Here is a 27,947-nt window from a genome sequence, read left to right as displayed (position 1 = left end):
ATGCAAATATTTACCATGTCAGTGTCTCATATTTACCGATCAGGTTCTCAGTCCTTGCACGTCAACTGTCCTGAATTTCTTTAAAGACTCACTTTGAAAGAGATAAATGCGCGTGCACCAGCTATCACGTCACGCAAGGACAGCTTATATTTCACGAAACATTTTTACCCAACTTTCTTTTTATAGATCTCCGGCAAAGATAAGGCTAAAGGACGGATAAGGCAGATTTCCTTTCTCAGGTCACAGTTTATTCGTGTTTCAACTCCACCTACTTGGAAAAGATTCTGTCTCTCTGGGGAGGCTGTGAAAGACAAAAATGCCCTCAGAAGAACTCTTTCAGTACTTGTTGAGCATGTTTCAAACGCCTGCTCTCACTGATTAAACAAGGTTTCCTTTCAAGCTATATATATATATAATTTTTTTTTTTTTTTTTTTTTTTTTTGCTTGGAGAGCGCGGCGTCAGGTGTGCGCTAAGGGGGATAGTCCGTGTGCCGTTGACACCTCCTCACTCTCACCGGGTGGGACAGGAGGACACACGCCCGGCTGTCGAAGAGAATTAAGTTTTGCGTGCCAGGAGCAGCTTTCTAATCTCTGATCTCTTGGATTATTCCTTTCACGGACGGGACTTGGTCCTTGTCCGTGGTTTTTTGTTTTGTTTTGTTTTTTGTTGGGGGGTTTTTTTTAACCACAATTTTACGCGCACTCTGCACAATTTTGTGCGCTCATATTTGCAGCTCTGGATATTTCACGATGGATTAAGCACTCATTACTTTTAGCCTACATTTTAATTTGTTTCATCAGAACAATTGTGGATTAGTTAAAGGCTCACAGGATGCCAAGCGATGCTGATCTTTTGGTCACTGAAGCGCATAACCACTTTGGATTAAAAGCCAGTGCGTTTCCACAGCTCTTAGGCAAAGCACCTGCTTATTCTCCCGAGACCTTCTAACCTGTTTCCCTCCTTTACTGACGCACTGGGATGGAAATCGAGCTGAGACCAAGGCTGTGTTTTTTGGTCAAAGGAGAGCGTGGCTATGGATTTCATCTGCATGGCGAGCGGAATAGAGGAGGACAATTTATCCGCAAAGTCGAGCCCGGCTCCTCGGCTGACCTGGCCGGGCTGCGACCAGGTGACCGGTTGGTGGAGGTGAACGGAGAGAATGTAGAGAATGAAACTCATCATCAAGTGAGTTTTGGTTCGGTAATTTATATTTATTTTCATGTGTTTGCTTGGTTGAAATGATCCAGGAATGCCCATGAACCCTTACATATGCAACGAGTACCTGTTAGACCACTTTCTCTTGCCTGAGGAGTAGGAGAGAGTGGGGTTGTAAAATGGGTCAGTGTGAGCCTTTTGTGATGGGAATGACTTTTTGCCTTTGTCATAACACAAAAGTGCAATGTAATGTAAATGTAATGAGCTGATCAGTTCATTGTAAACAGCTTAGACTGAATGACACATCTAACCATTTTAATATATATGAAACTCCTTGCTGTTACTCCTTTCTCCTCTCTGAAGGTAGTGAACAGGATCCGTGAGGTGCCCCACCGCACCAGACTGTTGGTGGTGGATAGAGAAACAGAAGACTACCTCCGCAGCCATGGCCTGGCCTGCACAGAGGACCTGGCCATTGAGATGGGAACCCTCTCCCCACGTCCCTCTCCTGGGCAGACACCCTGCATCTCTCCCAGAGCTAATTCACCCATGACGCCTAGCTACACTCCTGTGTTTCATTATCCAGCTGCAGAGTCACCCACTCGCATGATCACACAAGGCAAGGTCAAGAGCTCCTCCGTGACTTCAAGTATCGTGACAGACCCGGAGGTAAGAGTGAGCATCAAGACACTTTTTATGAGCACCAGAGGAACAGTTGAGTCTTCAAAATAATTCTATGTGATTACTGTGAACCAATGTGTTAATGTGCTAAGAGTGTGTAAGACCTGATGTTTCTCATGCACTAATCTGTACTTGGCTGGCAAGCTGCCTGGATTCAGTCTCAGACAAGTACTTTTAGAAAGCCTGTTGACTTGTCTTAACAGGTGAGACTGAAAAAATCCAACAATAACAAATCACAAGGCTGACCTCCTGAAACTCGCTTAAATGGGGTTAAAACATTAAGATGAAGGTACATGAATTTCTTCATAAAATATAAAATTGTATGTGGGAGTTTAAATAATTATTATTAATTATGAGGTAGGTGTCTTGGACTGACATTTACAGTGGCACAGTGGTTAGCACTGTCGCCACACAGCAAGAAGGTGCTGGGTTCAAATCCATCAAAAGTGTTCCTGTGGGTTATATCCCTCCCAAAGACATGCAGTTGGTTAGGTTAACTGGTAATTCTAAATTGTCCATAAGGTTGGATGTGAGTGCAAATGGTTGTCTGTCTTACCCCTGTGACAGACTGGTGATCTGTCCAGAGTGTACCCTGCTTCTTACCTTTTGGCAGTTGGGATAAGCTCCACCCCCCCCTCCAGAACCCTTAACTGGATAAGCGTAAAAGGATGGGGGGACTATTTGGGAGGTTAAATCACTTTCTGTTTCATTGAGCTAGCTGTCTTGGACAGAGATGATATCCACAAGAAGTGAAAATGCTCCACCCCATGGTTTCGGTTCATTGCTTGTTTTTTTTCTATGCAGGGGATCAATGTAAAAAATAGGGAGACCGCATGCCTGAAAACCTGATCATAATTATATATTTTTGTAATGAAAAACTATTATTTTGAAGCATTTTATGCATGCTTTGCCTGGCAGTAATAGGGCCACATGGGTAGCGTGGTAAGGGAATATACTATGATGCAACATAGAGGCTGTTTGCATTGAAATTTCAGTCTGTGTTACAGAAGTCTTACACCCACACAGGTTTGCAGAAACACACTTGTTACTTTCCTCTCTAGTCAAAATGCATTGTCAAATATTACTGCTCTATATTTAGCATTTCCTGTGATTCAGGAATCTGCTTAAATATGATGAAAGGTCATTGTTACATCAGTTTTAAGCCACTGTTGTCTCAGACAGGTGCGAACATTTAGAATACAGAATTTAGCTGTAATTAAAGAGTGCTGTCTCTTTGAGCATCATCACCTCTCATTGATGTAATCTGGTTCTTCCCACCTGACTGAACACCAGTGACAAATACAGTGCACAATACAATAGTTATTGTTTAGACAGACTTTTATTTTGAGAATATAGTGTGAAGTTGTAGTTGAAATAGTCTTAAAACTTTGTTCTGTTTTATATACAGAGAATAATGAGGTGAAGTACAGCAGGACTACAGGCTACATTAAAACAGTCGAAAAATGTGAGCCTTCTAGCAAAGTTCTTATTTTGCTTCAGTGAGAGTCTGCACTGCATCTGCCTGCAAAAAATTCTTGTTGTAAATTCTTTGTTAACAAAATAAACACAAAATCATTTAACCCTCTTGAGGCGGGCGTTGCCAATTTGCAACAGTTAAAAACTAACAACCTGATTACCCCACATACATATTTTATGATTTTTTTTTACTCAGGAGTACCACTGCAGGACTTGGTTGTGCATTAGCAACAAAAAGTTTAATTTGAGCCTGAGAGGGTTAAAGTCCTAAATTTCAGTGTGTGTGATGGAGCAAAAACAAAATTTCCAAAAGTGCCCACCAGACCTCAATGTGACGTTGTAATGTCAGTCTTGCTGCAGAAATAAACAGCAACTGGCTGTCAGAGATTTAGCTGTTTGGGATATAAACAAAGAGGACCAGGATCTTTAAGGCCAGTGGCTCACGTCAGACTGCCATCTGTTTAGCTCAAGGCAGAGCAAATAGCGGCTGTTGCTTTGATGGCCATTACAGCAGCTTATTTTCAGGAAAAGGTTTGCATAAAGAATAAAATGAAATATAAGAAATCTCTCTACATCAATGTTACACCACAGCCAACAGCTGCTCAAACTAAAAGTTAACTAAGCTTTACATTATGTTGTGCAGGTGTTACTGTGGCCACCCCCTCTGCAGGGAACAATGTGAGTCTCTAACATATCATTTGCAAGGGCCTTTTCTTTTAGATTTCTGATGTTTTAAAGTTGCTTTGTAGGCACATAATTAGTGTGAAAATATAATACAAGACAAAATAAAATATGACGCAGTGCAGGAAGTGGACCAAAATCCAGGATTCATAGGTAAACCAGGTAAACATAAAAATGAACTTTTTACTAGGAAGCCAAACTCCACAAGGTGCAAAAATATAGAAATCCAGTCCACTTAATTCTAAAACATAAACTGAGAGCCATGAGGGACTTTAAATAGAGGCATTCACAAAAGACAAAAGGAGCCCGCAAATATATATACACAGAAGGGTAATTACTGAAGAGTACAGACAACTGAGAAACACATGAGAAACAAAATATTCACAGCATAAAACCATATGAGATTAATGCTAACATAAGTAAGGGGAACCCAGACTCTAAAGTAAAGACTCTAAACAACAAAGCACAACAACTAAAACTAAAGATACAAGATAGTTACAAATTAATTCAAAGTCTAAAAACTCAAAAACTGAAAAGCACAATAGAGTTGTAGCTGAAAGGGGCTACATAAATCTTTTTAAAGACCAGAACAAACTGGGACAAATTATTGCTACTGTCCATGGGAGTGGACCTCCTGTGGAGACCTAAAATAAGTGAGCAACCCCACAGCAACACAGCTGCAAAAATCAATACAGCTTCGTACAGTCTTTGTTGTCAAGTCTTCCAGTCGAACAAAATCTCTAAAAGTTGTGTTATAAAGACATCACACACACACACACAAAAGCAATGTCATTATCAGAACTTTATCCCAACTGTTCCCAAGGCTTGTTTGCTACCTCAGCTCGTAAATGTTTTGAAATAATGAAGCAACCGTGAAATCTAAATTTTACAGGAGAATGTCAGGGATGATTTAAAAAGTACTTATTACCCAAGTGGTACCACGGCACAGATTTATCTGGGCACTAGCTTGTAACCACCAGACGCTTAGTTTGTGTCTCCCACTGGTCTCAGAGGCAATGCCACGGGAAAAATAAACCTGGATTGACCATGTTACAGTCCCGACCTTAACCAAACACACTGTGTGACAGGATCAGAACAAGCGTATTCAATCCTGGCATCCTAGAAATATTGATGAAGTTTTGTTGGGAGGAATGCTCCAGAATTCTTACTTGTTGCTGTAAAAGTCTCATGAGTAGCTACAGGAAACATATGATGGAGGATGCTGCTAAAGGATTTTCTATATTATAGTTACATCTGGGATTTTTTTGGACCTGAACTTTTTTTTGCAGCTGCCTGTATCATTTACACAGAAGGATAATTCTGTGTATATGATACATATACTTTTTTGCAGATGTGCACAAGAGACAAAATTTTTATGCCCTTGACGAGCACATCACATACACAGACACAGTGGCTCTAATTTCTCCACTTCTGTGTCATTTGTCTTGTGACTGACATTCACGTCATGGTACGTGTAAATACAGACACATTTTCATTGCTCCGTGGTGTTATTATGGAAGCAGATGCCCATATACAACAGTCTAATATAACTACAGTGTTGGCTGGTATTACAGTTGCACATTGATCTGGCTTAGTCACAGAAATGCTACCTGCATACAGACACACTTCGCTTCCACTTGCTGTGTTCAATTACTCAGACTCAGACTAAAAACAATATATCATTTGTTATTGCTTAGATGTTATAGGCTAGATATAGAAAAAAGCATCTGTTAGTGTGCAGATTTCTGCGTTTACCATTCAGTTAATTGTTTTTATTGTCAGATAATTATTAAAATGTGGTTTTCAAGAGCCCAAAAAGGACTTTTTGTCTGACAATTAGAGCAAAAATACAAAGATATTTTAAACCTGAAGCAAGACTCTAAAACAGTGTTTTCCATTGCAGGCAATTAATTCTGTGTGTTGACCTGCCTATTTGATTATCATTAATATAATATGCAAATATTTTATCTACAGAGGAAAAGTTTTAGATCCTCAAATGGATCAGTTGAGATATTTCCAGATAAGCATGTCCTGCAGTTTTGATGTGTCAGCTATTTTGGGTCAACATGACAAATACAGCTAATCCGTCTATAATATAACAGAGATCTTTAAAAACAGTTGCTGTGTTGTTCCTTAGCTAAAGCTGACAGTCAGGGATGAACCTTTCCGCACTGTAGTTATTCATATATGTTTGCTACTCCTGGAGTTGTGAGTGCTTTGCATTCAGTTTTTGTTTGAGCAGAGAGCACAGCGATCTGTCACAACGCCCTCAGGCCAGCTTACCCATGAAGGTGTAGTCAGAACTGCGTCACTCAACAGTCAATATTAAATGCTACCCTCAGGACAAGGACTAATACAAGTCACTGGTGCAAAACACACAGAGACACACACACACAAAGCCAGCATGTACCTAGTACTATAAGCCAAAGTCAAGGTCTGAGCAGCAGCTGAGTCATACGCTGTGCCAATTCTTGTCACAGGAGATTAGGCCCTTCAATGGGCTTAATGTGTTTTCGCCAGATCCACTTAGACTACTAATTCAACCTGGCAACCACTACCTTCTGATCAACTTTTAGTGCACCCGCAATATTGTGTAAGGTAAACCTCCACCTTATTCTTTTATCCAACCGAAAGGTGGAGGCAACTGTAGCTGATCCCTGGTGTGATAGCCAATCCATCAAAGAGCTAACCCAGAGAAACAGACAGCCTAACACTCTCACCTCCACACCTGTGGAAGTTTGCACACGAAATGTAAAACTGCATATAGCAAAATATCTTAAGTGTGCAAAAAAACGTCTGTTCTGTTCATTTTGACTCGTAATGTACGTGTGAAACTTATTAGAACTGAATTATGTCAAAAAATAATTTGATATGATCATATTGTCATTACACCATTGTACTGAAAGCTGATACACCACAATGAATGAATGCCCAGAACAATCTGTTGCAATCCAATACAAGAGCCTTGTTATAAATGATATCTTGGGGCAGCTGTACTGTGACGTTTTTGCTTGTTTCTTGTTAGAAAAAAGACATTTTGACATTCAAACTAGATTAGGATTGGATAAAAACAAAATATCAACCTAACCAACAATTTCTACATATTGCACATTTAAAGGATCGCCTCTGTGTCAAGAACTCGGAGCTGCTGCTTACTGTATAACAGCGTGAAACGTTACATATTTGATAAATATGTAAAGAATAGTGAGTTCTTCACACAGTTAATTCTTACAGGACACTAGTATGTTCTTTTGAATTAAATACTAAACCCACCTCCCATTTTATCAGACAACCAGTTTCAATGTTGTGGCTAATTGCTGTAAACTGAGAGTCACCAGTTTATAAGGTGGAGTAAGTTCAGATAAAGGATCTTTACGAACCTTATATTGTATTAAGTGTTTATCACATAATTTGCTATAAAATATAATGTGTTTATAGTATACTTCATATCACAGCAAGCTACGCTGACATAGTCGACGTTTTCTTTTCCAGGCATTGAATCTCACATGATTATAAACTCCTTAAGTCTATTACATCGAATCTGCGTTCATGTATTTAATCAAAGGTTCATCATCAATGTCTCTGTTAAACATGGACAAAGTCTGAAACAGTGTTATCAGCATATGTAAAAGTAACCCATATGAGCCAAAGTCTCAGGTTGTCTGACCGACAAGAGTAGGCTGTTTTTTTCCCACTCTTGGCTCTGTATGATGTCATAAAGAGGAGAAAGAGGAGGTATCCCAAATACGGCTCCTGAGTAGTTTTTGCTTCATGGTAGAGCTTATTTCTGCTCTTTTTTTCTTTTAACAAGTAAAAATAATAACAACCAGGCAACAATTGCCACAAAATCAAACGGCATCCATGCGGTATTTAGTTGACACTAAATACCGCATGGTTTCTATTGACAGCTATTTTGTAAAATCCAAATCCTTTGTAAAGTTTATAAAGAGTCCTCAGACCTTTTCAAAATGTTTGCTTGCCCTTCAGTATTGGTGTTATTCTCTCTAATGGAAATTTTTAGGTTGTACATTATTCATCTTATAACATTATTAAATGTTAAGCCTTATCAGTATATCAAACATTATTGAGTTAAATGTTAAGGATTATACTGCATTAATACATACACACACAAACTCAGGGGAAATAGATTTAATTTGGTTGACCTCACCTCTCATTAGTTTCAACTGGCCAGTGTTGTGGTAATGTGTATCTTCTCCATCGCTATCGAAAACATTTAAACATTACTTTTTGTTAAAAGTAAAAGTAATCTTTGCTTTTCTTTTTCATTCTTTTATAGCTGCAGGTAGAGCCTTCGCCAGAGCCAGCCGTTCAGCTCCTTCCCCGTTTGTGTCAGATGGTAAAGGGACAGCAAGGCTATGGCTTTAATCTGCACAGCGATAAGAAAAAGCGTGGACAGTTTGTACGTGCCGTGGATCCCGACTCACCTGCTGAGAGTTCAGGCATGCGTCCTGGAGACAGAATATTGCAGGTAAACTAAAATCATTTAGTCATTTTTTTTTTTAAATACCTGGTGATTATTGGAAGTCTTCATTTATTTGTCGTTAATTTTGGGATAAAAACATCAGCTCCTGTCAGTCTGTGTGGGAAAGCGATGTTTTTTACTGGCAAAAAGAAAGTGAAGTCTTATGGGATACTCACGGACAGAGATTTTTATTCTGTGTTGGGTAAAGGAAGTGTGAGGAGGCAGGAAGGGAATTCATGCAAATCATTCTGGATTTGATCTTTTCATACCTTTTGATTGTCACGTAGTTTTAAAGCCACTCTCTATTCTTTGTCCTGTGTCGTGCCTTTAGGCTCTTTAATTGTGCTGTTTTTGTCTCCAATGCTGTTCTGTTTTTGTTTTCTGTCTCAGGTGAATGGAGTGACCACAGAGGGCCTGAGGCACTCAGAAGTCGTAGGCCTCATCAGAGCAGCAGGGGATGAAGTACGCCTCCTAGTGGTGGACCAGGAGACAGACGAGCTCTTTAACAGACTGGGAATCATACCTACTATCACCCACATTAAAGGTTAAATAGTGCCTGTGCTATTAGACACAGTTATTTTTGTTCTTGAGAGGAGATGCTTATTATTGTTTCGGTTTTCACAGAAGTGTGTGTGGATGACCCAGCCCCTGAGAGTGAGCCACCTACGCCCTCTCCAACCACTGAATTCTCTGCCACAGAGGCACCGATAATAAACGTCACCATGACAAACTCCCTGATTACAAAACTGTCTCCCAAGTCCCGTACCAATGGCAGCTCAGCGTCCCAGTCCTCCAGAAGTTCCACCACCCAGTCAGAGATCAGCAGCTCAGACATGAGCTTTCAGGTGAGAGAGGAATTATTTATGAGACCCATCTTAGGGCTTAAAAAGAAGGTGACTGGACTTCTTTGAACAGAGGGCGTGGCTTACAATACCAACTCTCAGGGACTTATAATGCACTCTTGAGATCCCTTTCCAGGAGCCTCAATCCCTACTCACACCTGATGAGAATCCACACCGTGCATCTGGTGACCTAATAGGCCTCACCTTGGGACTCTCAGCCTTTTGATTTTTAGGCACAGTCACCTTCTTTTCAAGCTCCTAAGACTACCGTGACCTGTATGAGTCAGAACCTACACAGAAATGATGTGCGAGATCAACAATACGATCTGAAAATGATAGTGTAATTAAAGAAAGTGTGTTTGTGTGTACTGTAGATCCCTGATGAGGATGACAGTCATATTCCAGACCCTTTTATGGACAGCGGTCTGCGTCTTAGCCCAACAGCTGCCGAGGCTAAGCAAAAGGTCCTGGGCAGCCGCAACAGGAAAAGAGCACCCCCTATGGACTGGAGCAAGAAACAAGAGATCTTCAGCAACTTCTGACCCCATTAAGGGGTAAAATAAGAGACTGAAACAAAGTGGGGATTGATATCATGATTGCTGCAAGAGCATAGCTTCACTTTGCAAAGGCATGTGGAAGGAAAGAGGTGCAAGAAGATAAACTGTATAAGGAAAGGAACATTTGTGGTAATATTCTTAAATTTTATTCTGTGTATAAAATCATTTTAAGATATTGCATAATATTGTCTATATGTCTACTTTCCAGTGTCTTTAAGGACCAAGACATGCCCTGTGGATGTGTCAGGAATCTGGCTGTATTAAACAATGACATTTGATGATTGGCAGATCATTTACTGTTTTTATGGTGCCCAGACCACAGAGGGTGTATCAAATCATAGCAATTTCACAGCCATGAGCACAGTGCTCTCATGTCTCTATGATATTATCTGTACCTGCTGTATTTGCTGTAGATAAATGTTTCTTTTTTTCCTCTGTATATATCTATGTCTATATCTATGTGTGTATAGATAGATATAGATATATAGATATATAGATATATATAGATATAGATATATATAGATAAAGCTTTTTTATTATTATTATTTTCAATTATAAATGAAGCCATCAGACTGGCATCCTGGAGTAGGTAGTCACCATATGTGTTCAATATCTCAGCTTAGGTACCATGTGACTTTTAAATGTGAATTCAGGGCAATGTTATATATGATGTTTAATCACTTCAGCACTTTTCTTAAATGGTCCACAGTGATTTCTACACCAGAAAATATTTAAAAGTTAGACTAAGTAGCCTCTGATTACTTGTTTTAGCTTTGTAAATTATTTTCTTGTCAATGTGCCCATTTATTTCTCGCTGTGTGAAATAAACTTTCATAATATGAGCAAAATGCGACAGTAGTGTTGTAATATCCAGGTCTGACAAGCATTTATGCGCAAGGCCAATCCTAACCTTCATCCAGCTGCTCCTGTTTGGGGTCACCTCAGCAGATCATTCATTTCCAACACTTCCTGTTGTCATATTCCTCTGTCGCACACGTCGCCATCTCCACAAGCCTCGTATTTGCCCTTTTCCTTTTGTCTGGCAGCTACAACTATCATTGCTGTGGAGGAATGTTGACAATGATCCAAAACACACCAGTAAGTCAAACTCTGCACGACTCTGAAAAAAAATGAAGGTTTTGGAGTGACATAGTCAAAGTGTGGGCTTAAATCCAACTGAGGCGCTTTGGCGTGACCTTAAACGGGCCATTTATGCTCACAAACCCTCCACTGTGGTTGAATTTCAACAAATCTGCAAAGAAGAACCTAAATTCTTCCACATCGATGTCTAATATTAAAATTTGTTTGATGATCTGAAAGATTTAGGTTGCTCAACTGGCAGTTTCTCATGAACGCTATGACCCGTTCAGCTGTTCAACCACCATCCCTTTGCATCTTTTTCCATTAATCCCACCAAAAGTTGTTAGTTAGCAGAACTGCTGGTAAGAGAAACTTTAAAAATTAAGTGCTTTAGCTTAGTGAAAGAAACAACTACATGATTTCAGTATGAAGGTGTGTACATGTGCAATTCTAAAGGTCAACAATCTTTTGGATTTTATTTTAAAAAATAAATCCAAAAGGTCTTGTTAGATATGATTTAGTGCAGAAAACAACCAAAACATTCTGTTCAGAGGATAGACTTTAAAGTTCTGATGCTGGCCTATAAAGCTCTGAATGGTTTAGGACCAAAATACATCAATGACCTCCTGACCCAGTATGAACCATCCAGATCCCTCAGGTCATCTGGATCCGGTCTTTTATCAGTTCCCAGAGTCAGAACCAGACACGGAGAAGCTGCATTCAGCTTTTATGCTCCTTATATCTGGAACAAACTCCCAGAAAGCCTCAGATCAGCTGAAACACTCAGTTTATTTAAATCCAGGTTGAAGACTCACCTGTTCTCAGCTGCATTTGAATAAAGCACCAAATCCACACTTTAAGCTTAAATTTCAAAACTTACATTTAACTACTGATTTTATCTACTGTTCTGATTTTATCTGTTTTGATTTTATATACTGTTTTGTTTGTTTGTTTGTTTGTTTGTTAATTAGTTAGTTAGTTTATTTGCTTGTTTTAATCAATTTTAAATCATGCTTTTTATTTGTTCTTGTTTCTAATGTCTCTGTAAAGCACTTTGAATCACCTTGTTGTTGAATTGTGCTATACAAATAAACTTGCCTTGCCTTGCCTTCAGGTGAAATTATATTTGTAGGTTTGCTCTTCAAGCATTGTAGCAAAAACCAGACCAGAGTGAACTGTAACTAAAGTCTTCATGAGGTCATGGCAAAAATATCTGGCCCTGTGGGACCATCAGCTCTTCCCTTCTTCTTTGTGAACTTTGTAAATTGAACAAAAAGCTGAATAAGGACACCAACAGAAGATGAAAGCCTGTTCGTATCAGTTTACAGCTGAAACAAACACATATAGAAACAACTGAGCCTACATTTTTATCTGTCAAAGCGAGCGAGCCAGCTTTCTCACAGTTTTTGCATTGGATGCAGATTTTGTGTGCTGATCTACGTGTGATGGTGTCTCAGTACAGAGACGGAAAAGGGACAGATAAGGAAGGAAACACTGGGAGAGAAGTGATCAGACAGAAAAGAGCTTAACTCGGGGGTTTCCCTGAACGTTCTCTGCCCAAACTTCACCTCAAGCTTCAGGCTAAATCCCTCTCATGTACCTCGACTAGTTTGCAAACTGTAAACAAAGCTTTGTGATGCAGTGTTATTCAACTCTAACACTCTGTATAAATTAAATTTTATTAGCTCCATTACCTCATCCTTAAATCTTGTGATTGAGTGCAGCTGCTTTAAATTACTGTGTATGAGTTTATATGAAAGCTGGATGTTCGTGCACGTTATACGTCATTAAAAGTCACCGAATTCTCATTTTTAAGCGTTTTTTCAAGTACTTAATTTTTTTTATTGCTGATAGAATTTTTTAATTTCCCACAAACCTCTTCAACTGGCTGAAATATCTCCATTAAATATCCTGGAAAGAGTTCTGAGCTCTGAGAAATTATACGTCCCAGATGTTTGTGGTTCAGTGTTGGTGAGTGAAATTCTTGTATTCTATCAACATAATTAGAAAGTAGCCTATGTATGTCTGTGCATTGTAGCTGTGCAATTTAGGGAGTCACTACTGACGTTAAAAGTATAACATGCTAATGCTATATGCTACAAAATGCTAATATGGAGGCTTCAAATGCAGAATCCATGAACTAAAGGCTGTTGTTATATACACTCGTATAAGATATTTTAGTTCACAATTAAAAGTAGCTGAGAAAGAAATGTTATGCATGTACTATGTTACATTTATGTTGAATGTGTTTAATCACTGACCCAGTCTGAGGAGTCTGCGGTGGATCATATTACTCATAACATTTTATAAACGCATTTCCATAGATGTGCCCGAAATGCACTACAATGATCAAAACAATACATCTTAATTTTGAAAATGAAATTGGTATATTAAAAAAATCTACACTGAGCAGTGAAAAATGTGTGAAATATATACAAAGTTCATATTTGAAATTAAGTAAATAAACTGCAGATACAAGATACAAACATCTGAATATGCCACATTTTCTCTCCGTGAACATCTACACATTAAAGTAACTGTTCTTCCTGTTCCTCCAGATCTATAAGTGACCCTTGCAGATTAAGAGACACTGTAATGTTTTCTGGGATAAAGGTAACAGTTTAGCGGGACAGCTGGGACGTTTGCATCATTACTTTTCAGTACAAGAGCCAGGTCTGCTGTGAAAACTAAACAGAGCAAGCGATGTTACTTTTATTTCCTGAGAGTCCTGCAGTGCGCTTTTGTAAAACATCCACCTTTGTGCCAAGTAGAGTTCCTGACGAGGTGACCTGAGGAAATTCTGGTAACATTAATATTTCCAGAGATAACTCATGGCTGAACATGATGGAGTTTGCAGCTCAGTTTTGCATGAACAGAAAATACAGCATAAAAACAAACAAACTTTTAAGCCCTAAGGGCTAAGGATTTTTAAGAGTTAAGAATTCACACCAAACCGTCATCCTTTGATAAAAAACACTGGACTGGCAACTGTAACAATCACCCTTCAGCATGCACGTCATGATTTATTTCAGGACTCCACTATCCATTTGGACTTTTGAGATTCCACACAAACTATAAATCATATAATAGACTGAAAGCATTTTTATTTCTATTCCCATCTTCCAAAAAAGGGAACAAGACTGGCGAGAGGAATTCACAGAAAAACAAAAAGTACCAAAGTCTTTCTGCCAAACTGCAACATTATCATGCTTTTTATTATATAAACAGAACGGACACATAAACTGCTTCTTTTCCTCTTAAAGAAGCCGTGATGCCCCCACTTTCACTTCAAATTCATCATAATCTTGACTGGCACTGAAGAAGACAAAGAAACAAAATACACCGACCTTGCCAATACAAAAACTGCTCATGAAGATTTAAAAAAAAAAAATATAGCAGTAAAGCAAAAAACAAGCAACCACAAACATTTTTATGTGTTTTCAAGCTTTGAACTAAGAGACAGTGGCGAGAGAATTAAACTGGGGTTGAGATTATCTCATATTTGAAATAACTAAGGATCGGTTTGATTATCTCTATGGTCACAGTCTAGGTCAAACCAAGTACCACTGCGTGTTTCCAAATGTCAACATGCTGCAAAACACTGGCAGATTATCAAATGGAAAAAAAAAATCCCTGTAGTCAATTTTGCTGGAAAAACCTTAACAATGATTATCCATAAAAGCCCCACTGTGCGTCTAACTCTACACCAGCACGACAAACAAGGTGACTATTGGAAATAGCAGCTCACCTCTAATCACTGTCTGCTTTTAAAATTTCAGTGGCTATTGCTCTTTGGCAGTGTCCTAGCTTTTATTATTTTAAGTGTACTGTGCTCTTGTCTTATTGTGATTTGAGGTGGTGTGTTGGTGTGTAAAGGGCAATCATTTTTTTCTAAAATATCCATCAAACTGCACACACACACACACACACACACACACACACACACACACACACACACACACACACACACACACACACTTTCACGCACGCAAAGTGAAAACACCGACACTGAGCATGCACACAAAGTATGCTGGGGCAGGCTACAACCCTTCCAAATACAGAAAGAAAATATCATTTGCATCCCTACTGTGCACACATCATAACTAAACTATCAAAAACATGCTCATAGGTAAAAAAAAAGGTACTCATGCGCACCTACACATGCAGGATCACACACACACACATACATTCACACGCACACACGTACCACTCAGCAATATGGCAAGGTTAGTCATTGTAAAAGTGCGGATTAGTCGCAGTTTCACAAAGTTATTTTTATTTGCCATTTAGTATTGGGATATTTTTGCCAGTCACAGACACTTAATTTCACAGTGCAACACAGTATGACAAACACTGACATTAGGGTCAAACCATATCATATGGGTGAGGTTAAAAAAAAAAATCCATACAAAAACAAAATATAGGTAAAATAAAAAAATTTTAAAAAGTGCAAAAAAACAACTTAACAGTCACTGAAAATAGCATTAATTCATTTTTTGTGTTAAGTGTGCGAATTTAAATCCACTATATAAAAAAACAAAAAAAAAACAAAAACAAGAATCATCAGTAGCAGCAAAAAAAGGACCAGTTTTAAAACATTATAAAGATCACAATGACACTGCCAATCACTGTTTTACTTAAGATATTGATATGGCATCAAATGGATATCAGTACGAATGTAGACAAACACATACACACTCACACACATACAAAAAAACAAACAAACAAACACACACACTTGGTCACAGTTAACAGGTGCCAAAGGACATCGCGGTGGGAGTCAAGTTTTAGCTCGGTACCATATCAAAAACAATACACATTTCACGGACTGTTAACACAGAATGCCGAAGTAAGGATTTATAAACTGCACATGCACACACGTGCGCGCGTGCACATTCACACGCACAAAACTGCACAGAGACAACTAAAAATGTGATTTTCTTGGTAATATTTCCTCCCCCTCTGGAGAGAAAACAAATGTGTTAGCCCTAATCCTCCCTTCCTAGAGGAATGGTTGCTGTGAAGCCAAGAGGAAAAGATGCTTAGTTTTTTTCCCTCCTGCTCTCTTACTCTGGTTTGATCAGGTAGAAAATGTGACAGGAATACGTCTGATAGATAGAAAGCTCTGTGAAGCAGCACTCTGGTCAAAAATGAAGGTAGGAAACACAGATGAAGATAGCTAGATTATCTTACAGTTAAGTATTGTTTCAGTGACTATGGATGAAGTAATTTATACTGAATCCTATTCCCCGGAAAAGAAATGTATCACCCAGAAAATGAACAGAATTTAGACACCTGTCGGTCCCTAACTACATGTAGTAGGTCTTAAAAAGTCTAAATTATAGTGCCACCTACAGTCTGTTACATGTACTGAATGTACAGCATGTGCAAGTTAAAGTGTGAGAGTCTGTGTTCGTTGGTCTGTCTCTGTCGGTCAAGAATTACTCTTAAGTTTAAGAATCCCATTAAAATCTCAGCTGTCCCTGTCCTCAAAGCCAAGTAACAGACCTTTCTGTGGCTCTTTTTTCCCTTCCTTATTACTGAATTCCCTCCGTTTCTTTCCCTGAACTCACTCTATGCTGGTATCTTTCCCTGCCTCTCCTCTTTCCCATCCTGTCTCTCCCTCCATCTCTCCTCCGTCTCCTTCTCTCTGTCCCTCTCTATCTGTCCCTACCAGTTAGTTTTTCTGTGTCAGGTCCCTGCCTAGTTAATCTAGAGGTGTCCTCCCTGTCCCTCCCTCCCACCCGCCTACCCTCCCTCTATGGACAAACACATAGGGCGTGGGGGCCGTCCATCAGGGGGAGCGGCCAATAGCATCCCTCTCCCTCCCCCCAGATCAGGGCAGTGCAATACACAGATGGATGAGTTTCCCATTCACCCTCCTCCTGCTGGCTCACCTGGAAGGAGCGAAAAGTGAGAGAGAGATGGACACAAATAAGTTAATATTAATCAAATGCAGTTTGTGCCTAAAAATGCAGTTTAAATGAAGCTGGATGTGGCATTACCTCTTAGGTGGGTGTAGAGAATCTAAACCCCATAGCAGGCTGCCAGTCTCTCCTTCAGCAGTGGTGGGAACTGCTCTGAAAACTGTTGCCAGTTCTCCTCCCCAACCTGCTCCTTAAAACCATGCAAGATCTTTGGAAACAGAAAAATGGCATCTCTTCAATATCTCAAGCAGGCAGGAGAAGTGGACTGATCGAGAAACAGTCCAGTGAAAAAGCATAATTACAACCTCAGGATCTTGTGTTATTATCTGCTCTAAAATTTCCACTTTGTCTCTATATGTTATGCTGCAACCACTGCTTACTGCATTACAGACCCACTGAATGTGTCACTTGTGGTCACATTTTAACCACCACAACTACAACCGAGCCAGCAATCCAGCTGAAGATAGCCGGTTAGCAGTGATTCAACTTTCAAAATAATGCAATAGTTCTCTTAGAGGAACATAAAAAACAAAAACTTAAATAAGGAGCCGTATATAGCTGAGAGAGTCCCACCTAAGTAAAGTATGTGTGTGCAAAACAGTGTCCAGTAAGTGGTTACTTCCTTCAGGGACATGGAGTGAAACTAATAGGCATCACCCAATATTTTCTGGAGACCTACGTCATATAGTATCAAAATACTATAAACTAGGCCAAAATCAGCTTAGATCAAAATAGTATAAAATAGGGCTGTTCGATATAACGATGCATATCGGATGACGATATGAAAACGTCCATCGTTTCATTTTACGCTATCATTTATTTCGTGGTGTCGCAAAATAAACTGTTTATGCAAATATTTTTTCATCGTTTTGATGGTCACTGTAGAATTTCTTAAAGTTCTCGCTTTCTCTTAATATAACCACACCACAGACGGACAAGCGACAGTTTTTATGCGTTGCCGTTAGCAACAACGACGGTAAAACCATCTCGTGGCTCCGCTGTCCGCTTCTTTGTTTTCCACATAAACCTTTCAAAATAAATCTGAAGATCCTGTTGAGATTTTTCAAAATAAACTGAATTACGTGAAATAGCATGCAGAGTGTTTACGGACAAGAAGCTAAAAAGAGCCGTCAGGTGCTAAAAAATAAACCTTAGACACGCCATAAAATAAAAACTCAAAGAAAATTGCGGCCGTTTCAACTTATGTAACACTCGACTCCAGGTACACGATGCCCAGCTGAAAACACTTCACGCAAGTCGAGATTCACAGAATTTACAGAAAATGTAACATTTGTGATACATACCGTTGTCGGGACAATAAATGTCTTATATCAGGATATGAGATTTTAGTCATATCGCACAGCCCTAGTATAAAAGGTAAATTTATAGACCAGGCAGATTTACCAATTTCATTTTGTTCGCCATAGAGGAACGGGGTATTATGAAACAGGTCAGTAATCAAATGCATCAAAGGAAGGGTCCTACACAAGTTCTGTTGCAATGCAATCAGTCTGATCCAAATCCATATTAAGGGTTCCTTTTATAATGAAGCCCAGCACACTGATACATTAGACTGAATTAAACATTACTGAATGGATCCTTGTGCTTTGACGTTTGTCTGTCTAGTCTTAGATCACACTTTATGTGATGGACCCTGAGGGGAATGTGTGCAGTCAGTTTTTCTGCATAGAAACATCCCTGTCTGTGCTGCTGAGGTTCATAGTTAACACTCTGCTGCGCCTAAGGTCACTGCACCTCACACCGAGTCACTCTCAGAGGGAGAGGAGACAGAAGGATGGTACTAGCTGTGGAAACAAGAACTCGCCCCTTAAAATGAGGTGGACCCTCACCTTGTAGAACATGTCTCTCAGGTCATCTTTAGGATTGACCCAGGAGGCCACAGCGTCACAGAAGAAGATGAAGTCCTGAACAAACACAGGAAGAGATCAACCTCAACACTATCTTTTGATTTAATTTACAGCCAAATACGCACACTGTGAATCCTAATGACTGCAATGAGCAGTGTCTCACCTGCACCACACCTCCAGGGTTCACGCCAATCATAATGCAAATCCCACGGAAGGCGGAGTCTTTCTCCTCGTTGTCTCGGATGTTTCGGAGAGACGTACACCTGCATTGTGCAATTATTAACCAGTTAGTGACCACTAAGCATGATGCTGCCAGAATTGTGAGTTCACAAGTCCCATTTTAATAAGAGATAAACCAAATCAAAAATTTATGGGAGACATGCAAACTGTTGTGTCACTGTGAAAGACGACTTATTTTGCTATTGGGCTTGAAGAAAAGAATTCTTATTCCCAAGGAATTAGTAACAATTCTGGAAATCATTTAAAGAATGAAGTTATGTAAATGATAATGCATCCATTAGAACAAAGTATCTTAAGTCTGCATTTTCACTTCAACCTCACTTTTCAGACTCAGAATCAAACCATCTCTCACCAGGGTCGGATGAACTGCGGCAACATGGGCGCGACCTCCTGAGGACACACATAGCCCAGCCGGCCAATGGTGATTGCTGGAAGAGAACAGAGATGAGTCAAACCTGCTCTTAGATAAATGCGTATTTGTATCTGTACAAGTCCCTTCCCTTCCCCTTGAAAGCATGTATAAAATGATCTGTGAAATCATATACCGGTGTTCTCCAACAGGGTCTTGGGAGTATTGGGTCGATTAATAATCTCCACCAGCTGGTTCAGAACCATAGCAATGTATGGCTGCATCTCCACTCCTGACAGAGAAATAAAAATAAAATGAGACACACGACATCTCACACTGTACAGCCGTACATCAAAAAGTTAGCATAAATACATAGAACAAAAACTGGGCTTCTTCCACGTACCCATCTGCATGCAGATCTCTCCTATGGCCCAGGTAGCGTTGTTGCAGACGGAGATGAACTCTGGGTTCAGATTTGTTCCGAGGATTGGCATGAATTCAGCTAAGAGAGACACAAAATGTTAAAAAGTAGAATTATGGGATACGTATATGTATGTACAGGTGTGTAAGGGTAACAGACAGCTAAATGTTTACCGATACAGGGTTTGACATGAGGAAAGCAAGCCTTGGTCAAGTCACCCAGCAGAGCAAATGAACTCTGTCTTACTTCGGGCATCGTATCCTGGGACAAAAGAGACAGAAAGACAAGGAGTAATGTGAATATACACCATCAAATGACTGAAAGAATTTGGCACATCTAACACGTCGTGGCAGTTGTCCTCCTCCTTCTTCTGCGATTTTGAAAAAAATAAAACATTGCAAAACATGAGCAGTTTAAAACAAAAAAAAGTGTTTCTTTCCAGATAAACCTTCTGTGATCAAATGGCTGCAAGCGCTGAGCACTCTGCTACAAATATAGCACATTTCCTCTGGCTACTTCACATTAAAATTAAATGCAGAGTGAAAAGTAGTGGAAAATATCCTGTTTACATGAGCATTTCTAAATACAACTGATACAAAGAACCAGGGATTTAAAAAAAAAAAAAATCCATTACATGAAATTACACTAATACCGATGTACATGCATGCAGCTAATTTGATTCAGAGAGAGACTCAGAGATTCATACACCAACATTAAAAATGGAAACTTAAACATATACAGCATTGACTCTGAATGATCTCTGGAAAGGCATTCACACAAACATAGGCTCTCCTCACCTGCATGCATTGGAAAAGCAGGGTCATGATATTACTGCGAGCCACGAGTGTGTCCACGTGGCCTCCGAGTCCCTCTGCCAAGCCACTTAAAAGATCCAAGGCCACAATCATGAAGTCCTTGTCGGGTGCTTCATACTGATCTGGCTGCTGACTGTACATCTGAGATGTACGCAAAACGAGTGTCATTTATGTAAAGCAGCAAAAGCATAAATTGTGAGTAATTAAATATGCATGTTTGGTTCACCATGGCCTGAGCAAGGGTCTTCTGGACCAGGGTGACACAGCGCTGATAGACGGGCTCACAATAGGGAAGGAAGCCGCTCTGCAGCGCTGTGGCAACAGATGACAGACACTCGAGCAGAGGGAAGAGATCTTTGTCCTCATCCTTCAACTCATTCCACTTGGCTATCAGTGGAGGCATCAGCTTTTGTATGTACTCCTAAACAAAACAAGAGGGAGATTTTTGTCTTTGTTTTTTGTCATTTTTGTGTAAATGCATGCAGCTGTGTCTAAAACGTTCGGGCTCACAGGCTGGTTGAGATGGTGTCCCACAGAGTCTGCCAGTGTTCCTATGGCATCATAGAGGATGAGGAGGTTTTTGTGCTGGTACTTCCCAAAAGCAAAAACCAGGGTGTCCAGGATAAAGCTCAGGTATGGTACCAGCTCTGTGCATGCTTCTTCCTCCAGAGTGGCAAATGCACTTTGAGGAAGGACGCAATTTGTTTAACCACTTATTAGTAAGAAACTAGAAAGCACACAGAAAACAAAGAAAAGGGAAGATCTGTACCTGCATGCAGCCTCTTGTACTCTCTTGTTGCCATCCAGGATCCGTTTGAGCAGCTCCGTCATGAGGGGTTTGAGGTGAGCATCAGGGGGCTGGCTGACCACCCAGTGGGCATAGCGACTGAGGGTCCAGCAGGCAATGGAGCGCACCAAGGCCTTCTTGTCACATAAACACTGGATGAGGTGAGGGATAAGCTCAGGCAAGTAAGGTACCATACCCTGCATACATCCTGGAAGGATAAACATAATTTATTTATCACTATTGTGGAAATGAGAAAAGAATTTGTTTTGATATTTCTAAAATTTTAAAAAGAATTAAAAATGTTTTATAAAAGATTACACAATATGTGGGGGGTCTCCCCATAGTTACAGTCTTAAACTTATCATCTATGATCAGTTTTCTTTAGAGGGGACCTAGGTAAACAACACATACCCATTTTCTGTCATATACAAAAGTAATCCCTAGGAGCCAAAGGTTCAGTTTTCAGATTGCTCTAAGTGCTTTGTTTCAGGCAGTTTTTGTACTCTTGGTTCTGGTCAGTGAGAGCAGATATCCTTAATGTGATCTCAGATAGGGCTGGGCCATATCATAACATTCACGGTAATACCGGTATAATGTTGGGCAACGATAAGAAAATGAAATATCGCGATAGAATATGGGTAAAACGCACAGTGCCTTTGTTTTCATACGCACATGGCGGAAAAAGCATGGCGGCGACGGAGAATGAGAAGAGCGAAAGTGGATCGTTAAATGAAACAGATGAACCAGAATTGGTTTGTAAAAATGCTGTAACTTCAGTGGTGTGGAACTGGTTTGGCTTTTGTCCCTCCGATACACAACAAAGCACTATTTTTGGTAGAGCATGCTAGCGGGCCGTCGTTATTACCGTGTTTTTTGGAAAATACGGCACACTTAAAATCAATACTTGGATTTTTCTGAAAATCAACAGTGCCCCTTATAATCCCGTGTGCCTTATGTATGAATTCTGGTTGTGTTTACTGACCTCGAAACGATTTTATGTGGTACACGGCGCTCAAAAATATGTCAAATGTTTTGTCTAGTGTCAATTATATTGTCAGTTATATAGTTATCGCAAATTTTCAAATGTATATCGCGATAAATGTTTTTGGTCATATTGCCCTGCTCTAATCTCAGATACACAGCTCTGGCTGTAGCAAAAAAAATCCATCCACCTTCTGTTCAAGCAATAGGCAAGTTAGCTTAAAAGGAGGGGCCAAGAAAACTAACATGGCTTGTTTCAGTAGTGGATGAACTGGGGTACCACAAAAAGCCCAGATTAAAACTAGAAATTTATTTTTTCTCAGGTAAAATAGAAAAACATATTAAGTCCCCTTTACTGTGCTTCTGCCTCATCTTACCCTCAGCAATAGCCCCAAGCACCAGGATGCCGGACTCCTTGATGACCCAATCAGGATGGAAAAGCAGGCCTTTGAGCAAGGGGAGGAGATGAGGCAGCAACTCCTCACGAAACACGTTGGCAAGAACATCCAGAGCGGCAGCAGAGCACTTCCCTGAAAAGAGGAAAATCCAGGATCAGTGTTGGATAACTATGTTATAATAAAAGGTACCACAACAGGGTTATAATGGTTATAATAAAGAGGATAAGTAGGTGGGGTTTTTTGGTAAATGCTCCCCAGAGAAATCAATCCATTTCTATTCATATCTCTCACATACCTGCGCGTGCACACACTCTTGCAAACACACACGGGGCGCTTAACAAATTTGTTACACCACCACCCAATGAAGGTTAATAATTAAACATTAACAATTAACAGTATCGGTAATTGCTAAAATCATTTTTTATGTTTCTGTAATGAGTAATTCACCGGTATGTGCACACTCTTTAACCAAAAACTGTTTTGAATGCTAACCCTAAACCTTGTCCATGAATTTTCAAATGTACTGTTTTGAAGAAAAAAATAGAAGAAAAAAAAAAAGTGAAGCACTTTTTTAATATTAATACTACACAACAAAACAGTATATAATAGGTTTTAGGTTGAAAGACGTTTTTGACATGACGCAGTTTCCACGCAGGTTCAAAAAACCTACAGGATCCCTTTTCAATCAAACATCCTTGTATTCTATTCTACTTTAACCTTAATTTTAAAATAATGTTCAAAAGATCACCCAGTCCTACCTCTTTCCTTCTAATGCTTAGATTATTTTATGTCACAAAAGATTTCACAAGAACCTTTTCTTTATTAATAATTTAGTTCTACGTTTAATTTTTTGTGCTGTTCTGCTCCATTTTACTTGTTTTGGTAAGGAAATCTAATCTAACTTTAATTCTAACTTTGCATGCGAAACTCACGTAGGTTCCAATCAGACAGCGTGTCATCATCATCGTCCTCATCTTCATCGATGTCCTCCCCCTCCTCGCCCTCCCCTCCTTCATGCTGCAGGGTGACAGTGCGGGACTTGTGGAAGCGAGGCTTGATGTCCTGCTCGCTGTCTGGAATCGTCTCGTCCTCTTCAACATCACCCTGGAGGAGATCAGAGCTCAAGGTGAATTCAGAACACAGGTAAACAGCAAAACACAAGAAGAGATGCCAGATTTGTCCAGAGGATGCTAACCTTTAGTAGAATGATATCTATTTCAGAATACTTCATCCCATTCACCAGTATAGGTATCAGTCTGAAAAGGAAAAAAAAAAAAGATAAGGAAACACATTACTACTCAGATGAAATTATCTCATCATTAAACCAGTCCTTGCTATGGGAGAAAGTGAGCACTTACTGGACCAAGTGGCCAGAAAGGGCCTCTTTACAGATGGGCTGTTCAGCCAGTGTCAGCCAGAACTCACAGGCCTCCAGGGCCACGTTCTCATCTGGGTCCTGCGTCCGCTGGAGCATATACTGGGGAAAAAAAAAACCAACAACAAGTGATTAAGAAGATGAGAAAGCGACAGCCAAACATAGTTTAAGGTCGAGATGAGTCAGGCCTTTACCTGGATGATGCTGTGCATGTGAGGGATGAGACGGTCAATTCGGACTTCTAGGAGCATGACCAGAGCCCTGCACACATTCTTCCTCACTTCACTGTCCTCGTCCCCAGCCAGAGCAAACAGACTCTGGATAGAAAATAAACAAACAACAGAAAGAAAACAAATTAAAAACGGGAAGGAAAGACAGGTAGGGTCAACAAAGGTGAAGGAACAAAAACAATTTATTATTCATTTATTATTCTAGAGGTTTTATGAGGCTTTACACCTTTACTATAAAACGTGTGCAGGTCTGTTTAATTATTTTACATGTGCTGGCAATCTACCCACATCCACAAACTAACTAGAGTCTAGGAACATTTTGGCCCATCACTGACACAGCAGACATGTCGCTCAACAGGAATAAATATGCAACCTTTTCTTTTTTGTTTTACAGAACACAGGGCAAAAAAAACGGCTTGGAACATTTTAGAAATTATGTCATCACATAGTTTGTCCAGCAGAGCAGCTCAGACTTCATTGTTTACAAAACTGTCAGCACTGTCTGCAACACATGTGGCAGAGTATATCACAGCTGAGCAGATGGTGGTGCGGCGCCAAATGGTGTTTTCACAGTAAGCTGAAAAAGTGCCGTGTTCATGCAGCTTCTGTTTGAAGTCAAAAAGAGGCTTTCGCAAAAAAAAACCCAAAAAAACCCAAACAACAACAACAAAAATACCTTCATGGAGCAAAATTTTGCGATCCTCGTAAAAACGTAAGTAAAAGTAAAAAATGTTGAATTGCTCACCTCAATAAAGGTGTCGATGTTATCCATCAGAGCCTGAGCTCGGCCAATGATAAACTGGTTCACACAAGCTATAGCATGGGACCTTGGCGAAAAAGAAAAAACAAGAGATAATTTTAACAAGGAGATTTTAGATGAGGAGGAAAGGAAAACCGCTAATTCTGCAAGATTCAGACACTGAGACTTGGATTTCACTGACCTGATCTTGGGGCTGCAATGTTTGAAAAACTGGAGGAATTTGGGGATCATGATGTTAAGAGGTCTGTTCAAAGCATCGCTATCCAACAACTCTGATGAATCCTCACAGATCTTTTGCAGTGCTCCAAAAGAACCCTGCCAAAAAAAAAACAAATCAGAAACAAATTACAAAAGAAACAGACACAAACCTTATCACCAAAATAGTACCAAATTTTCATTGCAAGGCTGTGCATGTGTTTAAGGTATGTAACCCTAACCTCGCAGGTGTTATAGTCCTCCGAGTTGAGCAAGTTACAGAGCTGAGGCAGCAGCTCTGGCCAGGTCTGCAGCTCTCCTTTGGAGGCGATGGTCGTGATCAGAATGCCTTTATAATAAAGAGTTAAAAAGTTACACACTAGTACATTAGGCTTTAAAACCCAGCCGGATAACTCACCCTCTGTCATTTAAAGATCTTGAAAATACAACGCTTTCTCCCACACAACCATATTACCTGCAAAAATTCACCCACCTCCATAATAATCTGACTCACACTGCTGAAAAACTCCATCTAACTAAACCTTTTATTTCTCAAGCTTCCCTCTCTGACTGAAACACCCACCGATTGTAGCTCTGATAAGCGGTGAAGGGTCTCCGATGTTGTTGAGGCATTCTCGTTTGATGAAGTCTGCCACATTGGGAGGGAAGTTCTGGTAGTGAGCTTTCACATTGTTCTTCAGAATCAGACCGCTCAGAGAGCGAGTGGGCTCATCTTGAGAAGGAAGACAGCAGAGAGGCAACATGAAAACCCAAAAGGAGGTGGTGAGATACAGAGAGGTAAGCAAAGATGAAACAATCTAGTACGCGTTTTTTTTTTTGTTTGTTTTTTTAATTATAAATTTGATGTGCACAAACTCACCTTCAGATTTTAGGCTTGTGAGAACAAAGATGAGATAGTTGTTGAAATCTGGAAACTGGTTAAGCTGTTCCAGTTTCTGCAGAGTCTGTTAAGGAGTTGAATCACTATAAATACAGAGCAAGAATTCACACATCCTCACAGACCTTCATTTCACAGACACTTGATGCAAGCTGAACAAACAGTATCTTCTCATTGTCCTCCAAACTGACACACCAGCTCTCATGGGGGAGGCAACATTTCACACCTTCTCCTCTCACCCTAACTGTCAAACACACACACATACAGAGCCAGATGTAAGGATACTTCTTGCACAGCTCTCTGTGTTGCTGTGTCTGGGGACTGGGAATCCTTGAGTAACTGAAGCACTTGCTGCAGACCTTGTTCATCCGGCTGCCACTCCATCCTACAACAGAACACACACACACGTTACCCGTTTAGGGGCTCACTGCAGCACCTGTAATCTTACAAATCAAAACGCCATGTAATGACTACGGAACAAATGAATTATGCTGACTTATTAAAAGCATCAAATTCTAAAATAGCCTCAAAACCGGTTCTTTGAATCGTAATTTGAGACAAAATGCTGGAGTCAGTGTAAATATGTATAGCGTAGCAAAACAGTGCTGCGGAAGCAGTGGCGTTTATGAACATTTGACATTTCTGGCGAGGACCACCAACAACCAGTGGTCATTTAAGGCTTCACGAATAAGTAGCCAAACATCAACAACTATCAACCGTGACCCTAAGAACCTTTTCTACGTGAGGCCCAGACGGTAAAGGCGCAAATGTCTCGCTCCATCAGCTAGCAAGCTAGCCTGGCGTCGCAGTAACAGGTAAACGATTCACTGATTGCCGAAACGCTTTCTCACATCAACTACCCGGCTGCCACAGTTATGTTTTAATCCAAGCCACAAAAGCCGCTAAAGGGGTTCAATTAATATGCATAACAAGGCAGCCGCACACCAACCCCCCCTTTCCCCCGGCAGCTATCAGTAGCACCGCTAGCTAACAGCATCCTGAAAGTACCGCGAAAGGTTTTACCTGGTTTCTCCGATGTGGTAGATCTATATTCCTACAGACAACCGCGCAGATGCAATGTACCAACTAACATTAAATAATATATATATCCGCGGTCTGTGTAGGTAAATACAAACTTCTAATCGCAGTAGATCTACGTGGTTGCTATGCTAGTTGGTATGTGACAGAGATTGCATGCCTTGCAATCAAGCCGGGTGATCTGTATGATCACGTTCGGCTTCCGTATTCGAGCGAGGTGAAAGAGACGTAAACAACTTTAAGTATTACTGTTATTTCAGTCTGTGTTCAGCATTTATGAGCATTTGCCGCTTAATTAATAATGCATGTATGATTATAAAATTATGATAACATTTTATTCCGTGAACGGAGCAGATTATACAATATACCTACGTCGGTTTGTGCGGTTTCATTTTTCTCCACTAGATGGAGCCATATTCAACGCCTCTAGCCTGTTAGCTATGTGTATGAAGTGAGACAGGGCGTTGACAGAAAAACACTGTCACCAGAGATGATGGCCCATCAACAATCACAATCATGAGCGTCTCCGTGATTTTTGTCACCGGTATGGCACAGAGGAGATATGAGCAAAGTAAATACAGTGTTAAAACTGGCACTGAAAACACTGTGTATACATTCAAGGGCTCCTGTGCCTTCAGACATATGTATTGTTTGAAGAGTGGCACTACACTCAAATTAAGTACTTTGTAAAGTGCTTAGACAAGTATTT

General features: G+C 40.1%; 2 protein-coding genes across 4 annotated transcripts; one reads left to right on the top strand and one right to left on the bottom strand.

Moving 5' to 3' along the window:
• Window positions 1-483: 483 nt before the first annotated feature.
• nherf2 (NHERF family PDZ scaffold protein 2) lies at window positions 484-10,747 on the top strand. 2 transcript variants are annotated; one of them, XM_082535166.1, is made up of 6 exons: window positions 484-1,186; window positions 1,520-1,825; window positions 8,292-8,483; window positions 8,868-9,021; window positions 9,105-9,322; window positions 9,694-10,747. In XM_082535166.1, exons 1-6 carry the CDS (start codon window positions 980-982, stop codon window positions 9,859-9,861), a joined length of 1,245 nt encoding a protein of 414 aa, XP_082391292.1. In that variant the 5' UTR covers window positions 484-979; the 3' UTR covers window positions 9,862-10,747. The 2 variants fall into 2 exon arrangements, with proteins under 2 accessions (XP_082391292.1, XP_082391291.1); XM_082535165.1 differs by having other exon boundaries at window positions 486-1,186; window positions 9,102-9,322; window positions 9,694-10,746.
• Window positions 10,748-16,705: 5,958 nt separating this feature from the next.
• On the bottom strand, window positions 16,706-27,440 carry tnpo2b (transportin 2b). Of its 2 annotated transcripts, none has more exons than XM_082536100.1 (24): window positions 27,224-27,440; window positions 26,486-26,585; window positions 26,183-26,258; window positions 25,886-26,035; window positions 25,545-25,651; window positions 25,289-25,422; window positions 25,093-25,174; window positions 24,312-24,434; window positions 24,101-24,219; window positions 23,938-23,998; window positions 23,675-23,846; window positions 22,722-22,874; window positions 21,346-21,571; window positions 21,087-21,258; window positions 20,803-20,997; window positions 20,560-20,717; window positions 19,935-20,029; window positions 19,744-19,842; window positions 19,537-19,632; window positions 19,344-19,419; window positions 18,915-19,014; window positions 18,734-18,808; window positions 16,962-17,091; window positions 16,706-16,853 (listed from the first exon to the last, which is right to left on the bottom strand). In XM_082536100.1, the coding sequence occupies exons 2-23, from the start codon at window positions 26,582-26,584 to the stop codon at window positions 16,984-16,986; spliced, it is 2,676 nt and encodes an 891-aa protein (XP_082392226.1). In that variant the 5' UTR covers window position 26,585; window positions 27,224-27,440; the 3' UTR covers window positions 16,706-16,853; window positions 16,962-16,983. The 2 variants fall into 2 exon arrangements, with proteins under 2 accessions (XP_082392226.1, XP_082392227.1); XM_082536101.1 differs by having other exon boundaries at window positions 19,935-20,022; window positions 20,559-20,717; window positions 27,224-27,439.
• Window positions 27,441-27,947: the final 507 nt, after the last annotated feature.

This window comes from Aulonocara stuartgranti, assembly GCF_965226115.1.
Source record: "Aulonocara stuartgranti genome assembly, chromosome: 6".
Taxonomy (NCBI): Eukaryota; Metazoa; Chordata; class Actinopteri; order Cichliformes; family Cichlidae; genus Aulonocara; species Aulonocara stuartgranti.
Note: the sequence above shows the minus strand (reverse complement) of the source record. Positions and strands in the feature narration are given on the sequence as shown.